The sequence below is a fragment of the Bicyclus anynana genome, chromosome 22 (assembly GCF_947172395.1).
Source record: "Bicyclus anynana chromosome 22, ilBicAnyn1.1, whole genome shotgun sequence".
Taxonomy (NCBI): domain Eukaryota; kingdom Metazoa; phylum Arthropoda; class Insecta; order Lepidoptera; family Nymphalidae; genus Bicyclus; species Bicyclus anynana.
Window position 1 is genome coordinate 2,935,183 of NC_069104.1, and position 16,475 is coordinate 2,951,657.

At 34.7% G+C, this 16,475-nt stretch overlaps 1 protein-coding gene across 2 annotated transcripts; it reads right to left on the reverse strand.

The window, feature by feature from the left end:
- Positions 1 to 223: 223 nt before the first annotated feature.
- LOC112044547 (t-SNARE domain-containing protein 1) lies at positions 224 to 14,728 on the reverse strand. 2 transcript variants are annotated; one of them, XM_024080428.2, is made up of 6 exons: positions 14,541 to 14,728; positions 13,122 to 13,355; positions 10,799 to 10,964; positions 7,279 to 7,407; positions 5,944 to 6,082; positions 224 to 4,239 (listed from the first exon to the last, which is right to left on the reverse strand). In XM_024080428.2, the coding sequence occupies exons 2-6, from the start codon at positions 13,346 to 13,348 to the stop codon at positions 4,064 to 4,066; spliced, it is 837 nt and encodes a 278-aa protein (XP_023936196.1). In that variant the 5' UTR covers positions 13,349 to 13,355; positions 14,541 to 14,728; the 3' UTR covers positions 224 to 4,063. The 2 variants fall into 2 exon arrangements, with proteins under 2 accessions (XP_023936196.1, XP_023936197.1); XM_024080429.2 differs by lacking the exon at positions 14,541 to 14,728 and adding an exon at positions 14,401 to 14,540.
- Between the last annotated feature and the right edge of the window lie 1,747 nt (positions 14,729 to 16,475).

A 16,475-nucleotide genomic window follows, 5' to 3' on the forward strand; every position in this document is an offset into this window, starting at 1 on the left:
CGATTTCTGTTTTCTTAATTGGTCCAGGTCTGCCTGGTGGGAGGCTTCCGCCGTGGCTAGTTACCACCCTACCGGCAAAGACGTACAGCCAAGTGATTTAGCGTTCACGTGGATTTTCATCCTCCTAACAAGTTAGCCCGCATCCATCTCAGATTGCATCATCACTTACCATCAGGTGAGATTGTAGTCAAGAGCTAACTTGTAAAAAATAAAAAACTTAGGGTACGGTTTTATTTATAAAATATCTTTAATCATAACTACACATAATAAAGCGATATATTCGTAAAACAATAATAACAAACAATTTTCACTTCTAGAAAAACTTAATAACATAAATATTTTAATTATCTAGTAATATGATACATTATTGACAGTCTTAAATATATTAAACTAGCTGACGCCGCGCGGTTTTGCCCGCGTGGTTCCCGTTCCCGTAGGAATATGGGGGTAATATATAGCCTATAGCCTTCCTCGATAAATGGGCTATCTAACACTGAAAGAATTTTTCAAATCGGAACAGTAGTTCTTGAGATTAGCGCGTTCAATCAAACAAACAAACAAACAAACTCTTCAGCTTTATAATATTATATTAAATACAATAATATTCAATATACAAAATTGTGTTACACAATAAATAACTAGGAATAAGTTATAAGTAGATATAATAAGTTTTAAGTAGAGTGCTATTATGAATTTTATTTTCTAAACTATAGATAAATAATCATCATCATTATCAACCCATATTTGGCTCACTGCTGAGCTCGAGTCTCCTCTCAGAATAAGAGGGGTTAGGCCAATAGTCCACCACGCTGGCCCAATGCGGATTGGCAAACTTACCAGTATGCAGGTTTTCTCACGATGTTTTCCTTCATCGTTTGAGACACGTGATATTTAATTTCTTAAAATGCACACAACTGAAAAGTTGGTGCATGTCCCGGACCGGATTCGAACTCACACCCTCCGGAATCGGAGGCAGAGGTCATATCCACTGGGTTATCACGGCTCTCTATAGTAACGGACGATATAGATAAATAGTACTCATCTGTTATTTATTTGGGGTAATAAATAAATAATAGAAAATACATCAAAAACGCTGTCCTCCATTTATTTTGTGACGTCACAAAATTACTTGACGTACTAAATGTCAAACGAATTGTTACTTAACATTTTTGGCAAACGTTCTGTTTGCAAGGTATTTGTTACAGTGACGTCATAAATCAGTTGAAATATAGACCATCATGGCCGACAGGCGTTTTGGCTCGTATTGTCAAAAATGTATTTAAAAACTTATCATGTCTCGAAAAAAATATGATTTTTTTTCAATCTAGTAGAACGATAATGGACTATTGAAAACCATTTAAAAAAAATACAACTAGCCAATTCAACAGTGAGTTTGATCTTCTATAACTATCTCTGTCTAACACGATGCTATAGATAGAGAGAGATATATAGACCCGAAATGAAGATTAACACTGTCGAGTTACAAAAATATCATTATAGAATAGTGTTCCACAATCGATAAAGTATTTTTATTTAAATTTAATTTTGAACTTTATGTACAGTACAATAGGTTCTAATATCAAATGAAGTTAATTAAAATTCATAATAGCTTCTCCAGAGGTACAAAGTTACCTATAAAGCGCCATATCAACGAGAGATAATGAATACACATACAATATACAGAGTGTTCCGTAATTAATGGGTAAAACCCAAATGCAGTCATTTGTATTGACTTGGTATTGGTCACCCTAGAATTTTTTTTTTAAAATAATTCAAATTAGTTTTGAATAATAATTAGCCTATTACCTTCCTCGATAAATGGGCTATTCAACACTAAAAGAATTTTTCAAATCGGACCAGTAGTTCCTGAGATTAGCGCGTTCAAGTAAACAAACAAACTCTTCAGCTTTATAATATTAGTATAGATTATGGGATGATTATGATTATTTATATGTATAATATATTCTACCCAAACATAAGTCACTGTAGTCAACTTCTTAACGCCTATTTCATAGATGAAAAAACCCAATTTAAATAAACAATTAAGCTATTTATGTAGGTAGTTAGCATTTGTTTTATTTTGCTCAAAAATAGCTTTATGTTATTTTAAAACTTTAAATTACTAAGCAACAATTTCTCAATCTCTCCTAACTCTATCGAAAATATGGCGCTTTATAACAAATAATTCATAATATAATATTTTATTCCTATAATTTCATTATAGTTTCTAAATTCAATGCTAATAAGGCTTATATTACACTAAGCCGACAAAAGTTATACACTGACAAATACAAAACTATATACATGAATAAGTGTTTATTTATTCTGCGACTAAATTGTCTTAGAACAAACAAAATGTCGTGGAAAAGTGTAAACCTCAAATCAGTTGCTTGTTTACATATTTAATAAATATACTCAGAGGCACAATTATCCGCCCACTCGCGTTATACTAAAGTGGGCGGATAATTGTGCCTCTGAATATATAATCAGAGATAAAAAAAAGTGTGTCAGCGTCACGTTTTTTGTGCGCAACCTATTCTGCGCACCTTTCACCGTGCGCTGTGCCGCCAACAACTTGCACATCGCACCCATGTGCACGCTGTAGGCGGGTGCGCATGCCGCGGCCTGCTGCACCTCGGTTGCGCACCTTTCACTTATAAGGCGCGATTATTGAGACGTGCTTCGAGCTAACTTTTTGTTTTTTTTAACATACACACTTTTTTTTGTTGGTAAACAGTGTACATCGAGTAGGGCTTTAGTAATACTTATGTTAAAGAAGACTAAATTTATAGAATTGTAAAATAACTAATAGACTTTATAATATACTTCACATTATATATTTTACTCTTACAATGATATAATCATTAAAATAAATTAGAAAGTTGCGCACTAAAGGTGCGCACCAAAAACGTGACACTTTTTCGTTAGTTCAGTTGGTTTTACCCCTCGGATTTTTCTCATACCGGGCGCCTTATATATAAAAAATCGATTCTTAAGGAGTAAACTCCAAAAAAAATTATATAGGTACATAAGTTGGAATGAATATTATATATTTCTAAGCCGTTTATAAAAAGTAAAATTCTAACCGATTTCATGAAAGACAAGATTCGATTATATATTTTCTAGACTAAAAATTCGTCGGGTAGTTAAGAGATTAACGTAAACAGACTAACGGACTAATTGAAAAAAAAAAAAAATAAACTCTGCTTATCTTTATCACCCAAATTAAATTGTTGGTAATTTTGTTGAAAGACACGACATTCAGTTCTTATTACCTTATAGATATAATCATAAACTTCGTTTAATTAAAGTTGGTAAATTTTCTGCTGTGTTAGCTAATTCAGATTTTTTTTAGGCTCTAGAATCGTGACCAGGATCTTTTTGGCTAATTCATATTACTAAATTATCTCAAGACACATGGCCAGGATTTCTTAGGCCAATATATAATTCTAAATTGGCTCTGGAATCGTGACCAGGATCTTTTTACCCTATTTCAAGAAGGGTTTTTAGGCAATTTACATGTCTAAATTGACTCTAGTGCCACCTTGAACGTCCATCAATTAAATTGTATCAATACAATTTCCGAATATGTTTTACACGCCCAGAATTAAGGGCTAGCACCCGCAAGAAAAAAAATGATGCTTCTCTACGTCTGTATATTACTACAGTCTGGCAAGTTCGTAGATGAAACTCCCAAGATATGCGGGCGACGGGGGGAAAGACTGCGCGGGTGTTATGCGTGCGGGGAAGTGATGTGCATCAGTCGTGGGTTTTTCATTCATCGCTACACCATCGGGAGTGTTACGAACGAAGTTGCCAAGCTATATGTTCACTGTGGCAAAATGCATTACACCATTCGGAGTGTCTTCATTCTAATATATACTTTATCTTTTACACATTAGTCTCATTTTGCAAAATTGCCGCACTCTATTGGGAACTTTAGATCCCGCGAACGTTTGACATGTAAACCGGGATGATTTCTTCCCACGGACGTTCACGTGACCAGGATATTTTGGCCAATTCATAATTTGACCCCAGGACCAGGATCAGGAGAGGTCACAGTCTACGAGAAGGCCTTAACTAGCCACACAATGAGTATGATGGCCAGGATGATGCCAATCAGAGAGAAGAAGAACATCTTCTTCCGGTACCGCCGCTGATGTTCTGCCGCTTTGGCCAGTTCGTCGACACCAGCTTCTACCCCCGCGCTGGCCGCCGATATGTGTGCTTCTACTGTGTCTGTGGAAATACTTCCTTCAGTATCATAAAAATAACTGATCTTTACAAGATACAGAATCGGAGCAACCTGTATAATATGTGGTATTTATCCAATACCCTCACTTGATAAATTTAATTGTTTTCTTCGGGTATGTGTGCGTTTCATATTATATTATAAGCATAGCTGGGTATTAACTCGTTAATCCGTTAATCGTTAATTAACGAAGTTAACATTTTGCTTAACGGATTAACTTTTAAGTTATCTTTTAAAAATGTTAACGGACCCGTTAACTTCCGTTAATATGCAGAAGCCCGTTAATCGTTAATCCAATGCCTACTATTTACCGCGTGACGCGATTAATAGGTTTAGACAAGTAAGAAATCATGTTTTTTCATGAAATCAACAAATTACTATATCTATGTTAAAATTATAGATAAAATCAACTATATAAAAACAATTTATGGCACTTTTTCCCAGTGCTCACCCTTATTTTTCCAATGGAGATCTCATACAATGATATAAAAATGCAATATTAACCAGTCATATTAACGGATTAACGTTAACTTGCGTTAATTCTTCCGGAATGTAACGCTTTAACGTTTAACGAAGCTAACTTTTTTTGTAGCGGATTAACGATTAACGAAGTTAACTATTTGATTAACGGTGTCCAGCTATGATTATAAGTTATTATTATTGTATTTTATTTTTTATGTGTGCTGTGTATGCTGTTCTTTTATATTGCTTTTTGATTGAGAACTCAGAGTGCTGACGACGATTGCCAGTGTGCAGAGAAACTCGATCGAGTTTATGTCACACTGATAAGTTATTTAAGAATAGTTAAAAAAATGTATATTTATATTTAAATAAATAAATAAATATAGGAATATTACTTTAATTAAAATAGTTTTAGCAGAAGGCTTCAAAAGTGGTTTTAAAAAAAAGAAAGCCAATGTTGAACAACGTTTATGGTTAACAATATTTGTCAGGACAACTTAATTAACAAATCAAACTGTAACCAAAATAAGATCCTAGAGTGACAGAGAATGACCTTGAGTGGAGTCACGAACTTGTGAACGCTGTGTACACACAGCGGAAATAGTAGTCTGAGACGGATATGACGTCGTCCGATCTCGTGTTGGCTCGTGCCGACGATAGGTGGCGCGACTTGTTATCGTAAAGAATAGGGATTTAGAGAGGGGTAACGATCGGTTGGCGGGACGAGTTGCGATATAAGGCATCCGTCGTACGATCGGCTTCAGTGTGCTCGTAGCGTTCAAGTCGTCCACATTTCTTGTTGTGTAATTCTTTATGAGCTACTGGGGATAGGCGGTGAGAGTGACTTGAGTGGAAAAGGGGAGTGTTAGATATCTTTCAAGGGCGCTCTAAACCCTACACACAGCGTTCACAGGTGCGTGACTTCATTCAAGGCATGCTCTGCCATTTTAGGGTCTTGATTTGGTTATGGTTTGATATGTTAATTAAGTTGCCCTGACAAATATTGTGAAGCCTTTGTTCAACATTGGTTTACTCATATTTTTTCAAATCCACTTTTGAAGCTTCTGCTGATAATATAGCTGCGTTCCTCGATAAATGGGCTATCTAACACTGAAAGAATTTTTCAAATCGGACTTGTAGTTCCTGAGATTAGCGCGTTCAAACAAACAAACTCTTTAGCTTTATAATATTAGTATAGATTAGCATGTATATGATCAACAAAGTCTCACCGACGGTCTGCGCCTGCGCGTTGACCATCTCCGCCAGCTCCTGCATAATCTGGTTGACGTCCAACACGTCCGCCTCTATCTTGTTTATGTACGCCTCTTTGTCCAGCAGCATGCTCGTCTCGAACTGCACCAAGCGCGCCTGGGACATAATGATCCAATGATCAGTTTATTCATCACTAGCTGATGCTGCTGTTTCACCCGCGTGGTTCCCGTTCCCGTAGGAATACGGAGATAGTACATAGCCTATAGCAATCCTCAATAAATGGGCTATCTTGCACTGAAAGAGTTTTTCAAATCAGGCCAATAGTTCCTGGGATTAGCGCGTTCAAACAAACAAACTCTTCAGCTTTATAATATTAGTATAGATAGTATAGATTATCAACCCATATTAAAAAAAAATCGGTTCACTGCTGAGCTCGAGACGTCTCTTAGAATGAGAGGGATTAGGCCAATAGGCCAATCCACCACGCTGGCCCAATGCGGATTGGCAAACTTCACACACGCAGAGAATTAAGAAAATTTTCAGGTATGCAGGTTTCCTCACGATGTTTTTCCTTTATCGTTTCAGACACGTGATATTTAATTTCTTAAAATGCACACAACTGAAAAGTTGGAGGTGCATGCCCCGGACCGGATTCGAACCCACACCCTCCGGGATCGGAGGCAGAGGTTATATGAGATCATTTTATTACGGAAATGAAAATACTCTCTGTACCTACACCATATTTACACCACAAATACCATTATAACCAATGATTTTATAATAGGGATATGTCACTAAAGTGTTTTTCAGTTAGCATGGGTACGGTAACAGTTTGTTACACTCTCAGGTGTTTGTACCCCGTATCATTAAATAAGTGAATAAATCTAACTAAATAAAAAGAAATAAATAAAATTAAAACCCAAGTTTTTGAGGTATATCAAGATGGCGCCCTTAGAACAACTGTGACAGATGACATAACAATTGACAGCAAACGTCAAATCGCCTACTGCATTGAAAACGTCATTATTACCCATATTAGTGTTGCATTTCTTGGGATAGAATGAATATTATTTCGAAAGAATTAAAGTAAATTTGTAGATTTGTATAATCAAAAATAGCTAAAAAAAATATTTTCTTTTATTTCCGCCAGGGTACAATGACTGATCCTGGGCTCTATACACTTTTGGACCATCTCCTTTAGAAATTTGATTTATTCACAACTGAAATATTCAGGTCCACGGTCCTCCAGACGGTCCTCAGTGGTGGACTAAGGCCTAAACCGCTTTCATTTCGAGAAGACTCGTGCTCAATAGTGAGCCGATACGGGTTGTTAATGATGACGACGAATATACCTGTGCTTGTTGATTGGCCACCAGAGACGCCTCCTCATCATCAGCCAGGGCCTGCTCCTCCGGCGTGAGCGGTGCGTGCTTGGGTCGCGCCTGCGTCGGCATATGCGCCGCCATCTTCTCTGACACTTGCTGAAAATTATATTTGAAGTATTAATCTCAACTGTCGTGGTTTTCGGAAAGTATCTATTGATCCTATTTGAAAAATCTATATATGTAAAAGAAAGTCGGGTTTGTTACAACACTTATAACTCGAGATCTGCTGGACCGATTTTCATGGTTTTTGATTCGTTGGATTTGTCTCCGCCAAGAATAACAGAATACCTTTGAAAAACAATGAAATCTCGACGAATAAATAATTATAAAAGATGAATATTTTTCAAATAAATGTTACTTTGTTTAGTACCTGTCAAATACTGTTTATGTCATTAAGTAATGATTTATAAGTGCGTTCAAAAATACGGACAAATTATTAACATTTACGAGTGCGTTCATAATAGTAGATTGTTATACAAGAGGCTAAAAAGACCCATTATATATGAGGTATTTTTAGGGCCCGAGACGTAAGGCGAGGGCCGCCTAAATAGAAACCGAGTTTATAATGGGTTTAGCCCCACGTGTTACACTCTGCTTTTCATTACGGTTGCGAGAAAATAAAATAGTTTAGTACAATATTCAATGATTTATTTTATTTTAAAATTAAATGTACAAAGTTTACAATTTTGGATATTATTTTTCGAAAACTAGAAAAATATATGGGAATGACAGATCTTGATCACGTGACCTGTCGATAGCAAATGTCATTCCCATACATCTTTCTAGCGTTAGCGATCGTAGAAAGAGAATCGACGTGCCACTTGGCTAGGGGGGCTAAACACGTGAGGCTTCTATTTCTTTAAGGACGCTAATATACCTATATTTTTATTTTGTTTGTTAGTATTTTTTTTGCACATTTTTGCTGTGCAAAGGCGGTCTTACTGCAAAGCAATGTCTCCCAGACAACCGTTGGTGAGAGAGGTTAGAATTAAACAGATTATAGGACAGCAAAAACTGAAGACCTATCCACATAATGATTCCAAAATATACGACATAAATATAAATGTTTGTGTATAAATATAAATGCATATTAATTGTTATTAATGTTATTAATTAGCCAAAAATTCCTTATTTATGCACTGTTTCAAATAGGCAGTACATTATTATTATATTATGCAATATGTCCTTCCTTCCGTAACCATCGTGCGTGCGCCTATACTAATATTATAAAGCTGAAGAGTTTGTTTGTTTGATTGAACACGCTAATCTTAGGAACAACAGGTCCGATTTGAAAAATTCTTGTGCCTTCTTCAGTGTTCGATAGCCCATTTATCGAGGAAGGCTATAGGTTATATATTATCCCCGTATTTCTACGGGAAAGTGAACCACACGGGTGAAACCACGCGGCGTCAGCTACTATTTAATATTTTCAAAGTTATAGACGATATTTCGATTTCAGAAAGTGAAGTTGAAATGGCCGAACACTGGGCTAACTTTATAAACTTCCTCGTTATAGCCGTATAACGAGGAAGTTATAAAGTTTACAAAGCAAAAAATAACATCTTACATATGTGCTACCTTCTGATCAGTTTGAAGGAGGTGCCAATCCAGCGTCATGTTTTAATAAAAGCCGTTTCTGAAAGAACCACAGAAATTTTGTAATTTAAACGGCTTGAATTAAAACATCACTGGCTTGGCACCGCCTTCAAACTGATCAGAAGGTAGCACATATGTAAGATGTTATTTTTTGCTTTTTAGTTTAGGTTAATTTTAGAGTTGGAAGTCGGTTGAATATTTTTTATTAAATTTTTTTACATTGTACTAATTTACATCTTTATCGAAATAAGACGTTCTTACTGTAGGTACCTACCACAAAAGAAATAAACTTTGTTTTCATTTTAGGAATCAAGTAATTCAAATAATATCAAGCACCTAAATGTAAATCTAACAATAGTTTTGGGACTTATATTGTTAAAGTTCAAGTGTAATTCAACAAAAATAACAACGAAATAAAAAGGTATTAATTTTGGTACTCCAGCGTTTTAAGCGCTGCTGTAAATAAACCGACTAACCTTGTAAATACTGCTGCAGTGATTTAAACGCTTGAGATAAACGATTCAATATGATATCCAACGATGAGAATCACGAAAATGATTACCATTTACCACATTACAGCACAAGGGCAATATCACTTTGCAAATAAAATTTCGTCACACCAACAATAGAATCGATCAAAAACGAACTATTTGCAAGGAGGACTTAGCCCAATTTAAATAAAATCAAAGATTATCATCGATTCTCGTTCACATTTGCGCATCTTAAGACTTACCTACTTACGACGCGCAAACGTACCTACGTAACCAGGGCCGGATTGCAACTAAAGAATTAATAAAACTTCACATACCTGCTTATAAATGAAAAATCATATTACATTAAGAATATCAGAACTAGCGGACACTTACGACTTTGTGGAAAAATTTGCCTAAACTTTCATTTCCTTTTTAATTCTATTACATTTTAGTTTAATATTAGTAAAACCAGTTTTTCCAGACCACTTTCTGTGGATACAAGGTAAAAAATTACACACTTTCATAAAAACTTTCAATTGGAACTTATTGTTTTATATTTTAACCGATAGACTATGTAAAATCATTCAAATATTTAACTTGAAAATGACCAATTTATGATGTAGACAAATTTTCAACCACTTTTTATTAAATTATAGAACAACAAAATATAACTTATGTTTAACAATTTACATAACAATATGAAATTCTATGTTTTTAAAAGAAAACTAACTTATTTTAGAATTTTAGAATTTAAACTATCGTGAGTGTTATTCATGACTAGTTTCGAACCCATACGGGGCCCTTAGTCATGAGCTGGTTCTTGCGTCGCGGCACGATCCAAACTCTAAGGGCTAAGGGCTAAGGGCCCCGTATGGGTTCGAAACTAGTCAAGCATACTCCGACGTAATATCACGTGAGTTTTAGCCGTGTTTCATAATCAATTAATAAAAACTAACTTATACGATTATAGAATTGAAAATGTCTGAGTCTGGCCCTGGCATTGTCATATACTTACATTTTTAAATTTTTACCCTCATATAATAAAATGATTGTGTTGTTTTGTTTCGCCGTAGTTTTAGTTATAGTTCTAACCCTCACATTTTATGATAAATTTTAGTTTGTTTTGTTACGTCGTGTTTTTGTAAGTGTCGCATTATGTGAAATAATGTTTATTTTGAGAAAAATTGTCTTTAACCTATAGTTATTTACACAATATAAAAACACAAACAAGTTTGTTTTTTAACTATCGTCTGTCTATCTATTTCTACGGGCTACTCTTTGTAATAGCTGAACCGAAATCAATGGGAGCAAATAGGATTATAATCACGGAAGAAAAGCATGGGTCTCGGGATTGGGTCTTGGGATTTCTGAAAAACTGAATTAGCAGTCGTCTGCTAGTTAACGTTTAAAAAACTAACCTTTTGCACAGAAGAGTACTTTGCCAGCGCATCTCTGAACGCCTGGGTGAGCCTCTCCACCTGCAGCTTCTGAGGTTTATCCCCCCTCCTCACCACCACCCCAAGCCTTTGTATATCGCGCGCGGTAGCTGACACTGAACTGTTCACATTCTGTTGTTTGTCATGGCTGGAACATACAGAACAAAATTTATTAATTTTTATGTTTATTACCTCATAACTTCGTTATTTCTTATACGATTTTGAAAATTATTTTTTTGTTTGAAAAAATATAACTCCAGATTGATCTATTTAATTTTCATGAAAATAGGTTCAATAATTCTGTGTTAAAATGAAAATAATGATATTTCCCGTCCTGTGGTGCTATCGTTCACTATGCTAGCACACACTAAAAACAGAAAAATAAAAATTAAACTGTCTTCAAAATCACAAAACTAAAAAGCGGAAAATAACATCGTATGTGCTACTTTCTGATCTAGGATGACAATCATTTCAGTTTCTACACGACATCGTACCGGAACACTAAATCGCTTGGCGGTACGTCGTACGGTACGCAACTAGTCACGGACGAAGCAGAACCTGCCAGACCTGGCCGAATTAAGAAAACCTCAATCGGCCCAGCTGGGATCGAACCCACGACCGCTGTCTTGTAAATCCACCACAAATACCACTGCGCAATGGAAGCCGTCAAATCGATCAGTTGTTAGGCAGTAACTTCATTTCCTGATTTAAATTCTTTCAGCATTAGAATCCTACATTACGTCTTATGAACATTGGTTATATTTTGTCTCCTTATCCCCATAGAAACAGGAACCACACCAGTAAAACCTGTTATAGTAGTAGTTATCATTATCAACCCATATTGGGCTGATTGTTGAGCACGAGTCTCCTCTCATAATGCTAACATAAACGCTGGCCCAATGCAGATTGGCAGACTTCACAGACATAAATAATTAAGTGTGCAGGTTTTTTCACAATGTTTTTCCTTCATTCAATATTTAATTTCTTATAATGCCGGACCTGATTTGAAGCTAAGCCCTATGGGTGAGGTCATATCCACTGGTTTATCACATCTCTAGTAGTAATAGTGGTGTTTAGAAAATAAACATCATCAGGCTAATGAAGAATACTTGACTCTATTACCTGTAAAACTACACAGCCTAATAAACAAACATATAAGGTTTCATAGAACAGCATTCTATCTAATGAAGGTTATAAATAGATTATTTTCTAACACATAGCATGACTCATGTATAGTTGCAATAATCACTTTTGTATAATTATGATTTTCATAATAATTGTTTGAAACAATTAGATAGGTATGATGCAATAATGAGGAGTACCTAACACTATAGCAGAGGGAATATGGAGTTTAGACCCACCATGCTGTTTTAATGTGGGTTGGAGGGATTAGACTGATAAGTCATATTTTATCCTTAAACATGAATAGGTAGTAGATATTAATTTATTATGAAACAAGGCTAAAACTCCCACAATACTATGTCTGAGTATGCCTGACTAGTTTCAAACCATATGGGGCTCTTAGTCATGAGCTGGTTCTTAGTTAGCTGTTTCATAATAAATTAACAGTTTAAATTCTAAAATTATAGGTAAAGTTTACTCTAAATAATTATAATAAGGAAATATGCAGGAAAAGTTATGTTGTAATGTAAATAAAGTTTTTGCTATGAAACAAATCATTATCATCATTATCAGACTATTTTAATGGCCCGTTACTGGACCAAGCCATCCTCCTTATAGGTGAGGAGTTATGTAGCTTAGAACCACCATGCTGCTTCAAGTGGGTTGGTGGGCTTAGGGTGATAATATTTCTTTAACAACCACTATCAGATGTTAATGACTGGTGGCTTAACATGCTCTTTGAGCCAAGGGGTTGTAACATCACTTTCTTCCCAACACTGAGCTGAGAATTATAAATGACTAGTTCTCAGAAGAAAGAAAACTCACTATCCTACACCTGACTCAGGATTCAAACCTAGGACCTTGTGATCGAAAAAACCACTTAAGACTAACCACTAGACCAAATAGTCAGTTAATGTTAGTATAGATAATCTTTTTAATATAAAAATGGAACAGACTTTAAAGACATATTTCTTTTATTTTGATTTTAACACAAAATTACTAAACAGATTTTCATGAAAATGAAATGGGACCAATCTGGAAGTATACTCTTTCAAACAAAAAAATAATTTTCAAAATTGGTTAATAAATGACAAACTTATGAGGTAACAAACATAAAAAAAAAGCATATGTGTCTAATTTTTTTAAGTTGATTAAAAAGTACAAATATTAAAAACAAGCTTACATTTTATCTCTGAGCTCCACACTATCATTTGGTCCACCAATCTGCCTCATCATCTTTTCGAGAGACCGGAGCCCTGTGTTGATGGTGTTTACATTGTCTGCTATACCCTCGCTCAGATTGTACAGCTCTGTTGGACTGAAGTCTGCGAAGGCGACTGTTGGGGGCGCCGCCACAGCCCCATAGTCACGGCTCGAGCCGCTTATTGGATCTCTTTCTCTTTCAGACATTTTTGTTCTATAATAGAAAATTTTATAATAGAATCTTATTTGTATCTCTATCTATGGCTAGATATTTGTTTTTTTTTTTAAAGAATGTTTGCTGTATCATTTTATTTTGTACTATTCTCTTTAAATATGACCAATGACCTTTCCCTGCTTTTTTTTCAAGAATATTTTCTATGCTTTGTATGCTATAGCATGTTGCAGGTGACAGTTGCCTGTATGATGCATATTCTTAATTTATGTACTATTATCGTGAATTTACAGGACCTATCTCAAGAGTGAATCAAACTGTCATCCACACTTTGCTACAGCGTATAAACTGTATATCTTTTTATTGCCATTCCATTTAAATATGACAAATATTCCAATCAATTTTCAACTAGTCAGAAATGACTTAGGAGTGGGTATGATAATAGTCCAGAGAGAGAAGATTATACCAACACTTCTCAATGATAAGTCTGAACCTTACCAAAATTGTTTATATTAAGCAAAATAGTAGAGTGAAAACTTGATTAACAAACATTTTTATATTTTTGATAATTTACTAACTTTGCTCAACAAAATTTATATTAAAAGAAGTTAATACTTGATTTTAGACAAATTAAGATTGCATTCGTACTCTCAAAACAGCATTTATGGAGTATAAATTAACTAAATTGAATAAGTGAAATAACTGTGGTATGATTGTATATAAGATTCAAGACACTCAACAAAGAAAAAGTAACTAAAGATGCTAATAAATGTTAATAATCTTTAAAAGCAGATTTTTTCAGAAAACTGGTGGTCAGAAGCAACGACCGCAGAAGGAAGATCTTTGTGATACAAAGATTTATAGGTTTAAAATATGCAGACTTTAAATTTAAAAAATATTAAAACTTGGTCACCAAGATCTAGCTCATAACTAAGCTTTTCTAAGGCTCTAATAGGCTTTTCTTATATACACAGTATTAATGTGTTACTATTGCTTAAGCAAAGATTACTTAACGTGTATAAATTACTAGTAATTTTCACTTATTTCTGTAATATCTCTTTGTTGATTAAATCCGACATTTTCCTACCTTTAAACCGCTGCGCACTGACTATGACGTATAAAAAAACAACACGAATGGATATTGTTGTGATTAAGCTGTGAATCATTTAAAATTATATCTAGAAACTCGAATTGAAAAGTATGTGAAAACATAGGAAGACCACTTACAGTTTGGCAATCCGATAAAGGGAAACCGGATTACAGAATATATTTTACTTAATGACACTACTTGATTCCAGTTTAGTGCTGCTTTTAAATAAACATTCAAATATTGTTCTCGGGTTTTAAATTCGGCTAATATTCGTACATTCAGTAGAATTCGTATGTGCTCATTGAAAATGGAAAACGTCAACTTCTGGGGCAATCGGTCAATTGTCAATGTCAGTAATGACATATTATATTCGTTTAGAAATTCAAATTCGACATGGAAAAAAAATTGTTCCATCAAATCTTAATAGATTTAAGAGTCGGTACGGAGTTATAGTTTGTTTAATCGCAATAAATAAATTGATTATTTTAATTTATCATACATTCTAGGGACAGTTACTATCAGTTAGCAGAATTTGAAGGCAGATGTCACTAGCTGACTAATTTTAAAACTGGATTTCGATTTCTGAATCATGTAATTTTTATTATCACTTAGAAGCGAAAAAATCCACAGATCCCGCGCTATTTTATTATCAACTAGCGTACGCCCACGACGTCGTCCGCGTACGCACGCGGACGACGTCGTTGATAATAATTGATAATAATCAATCAAATAAAAATATGTTTTTACAATAACAACAAGTAGTAATTATTGTCGACGATTCTGCAGTTCTTAGGTAGCTTAGGTAGCTTAGCCAGTAGGTAACTTAATACCTACTTACTTAGAACATTTTGTATCTACTTAACATGGTACCTAGACTTTCTGGAAATGTAGCATACAACAGTTTGATGCAATCTTTTTGATTTATGTGGGACTTCGATGCAAAAATCTCAACTTAAGTAGGTGCTTTAAATGGATGGTTTAACCTAGGTTTACCTACCTAACCCCATACATAACCCATTGATCTTACAATTTAGAAAGTTAAATAAAACATGAAAATCTATTTCAATCGAGTACAATAAATAATGGAAATCCCACAATAAATCTACACATTACCTACACATTTCCAGCAAAACGATTGCATATTCAACAAATCAACATTCCTATTCTTTTCTTTGGTCCATAAAGTTCGCATGTTTAAGAATTTTTCTCACAACCCATCAGGACGCATAAAGCAATCGCACCTGTTGCACGATTAAAAAATAAGGCTAAAGTCTATGGATATTCGTTTAAAAAGCTTGGAAATTAAAATGAAGTGTCAGAGCGGATCCAAGGAGGTTGCGTGTTGAATAATAAACTTTTTTGTTCGTAGATGAGTAGATAGACCTCCCATTGTTTTTAATCTGTGCGAATTGCTTCTGCAACATTTGATTTGATTCTACCACGTTAGCCTAGTTCAATGACTAAATTATGGCCTAATTTACTGGCTTCTGATCCTTTAAACTAATTATTTTGTAATATTTCTTTTTTTTTAGGAAATTTTCAATTTTTGAAAGCAAGTAAGGTGGTCAGTCTCGGTCAATATCATTATGCCGCCATTTGGAAAGTCGGTTTTAAAAATATGACATTAGTACTTGTACAGTACATATGTTTTCTGTGACATTATTTAAAAAAAAACTGCACCAAAATAATATTTAGGAGGATTTTCCTCCCTTTTCTATACAAAATGTCAAAATTATGCCTACACAACCTGCTCATATAAACCTTAACCTCATTTATAATTTATTAAAAAAAAAACAAGACACTTGCCAACACATTCACGCTATTTGAAAATACCGTGCAATCTTTTAAACTTCCATTAACTGCATTCGCGCGGTGAGATCTTAGAGCTTTCATAGACCACTTAAAATGGAATACTAGGAATGTCGATTCTAGGCATAAACTGTTAAATTCCTGCGCGATATGGACGTTCTTTTAGATATAATTGACGCTACACTTTATTTACTTGGAAATGTAGGCATTCATATATTCGTAATCCATTCATAATAGAGAACAGGCTTGTGATGATTTCAATA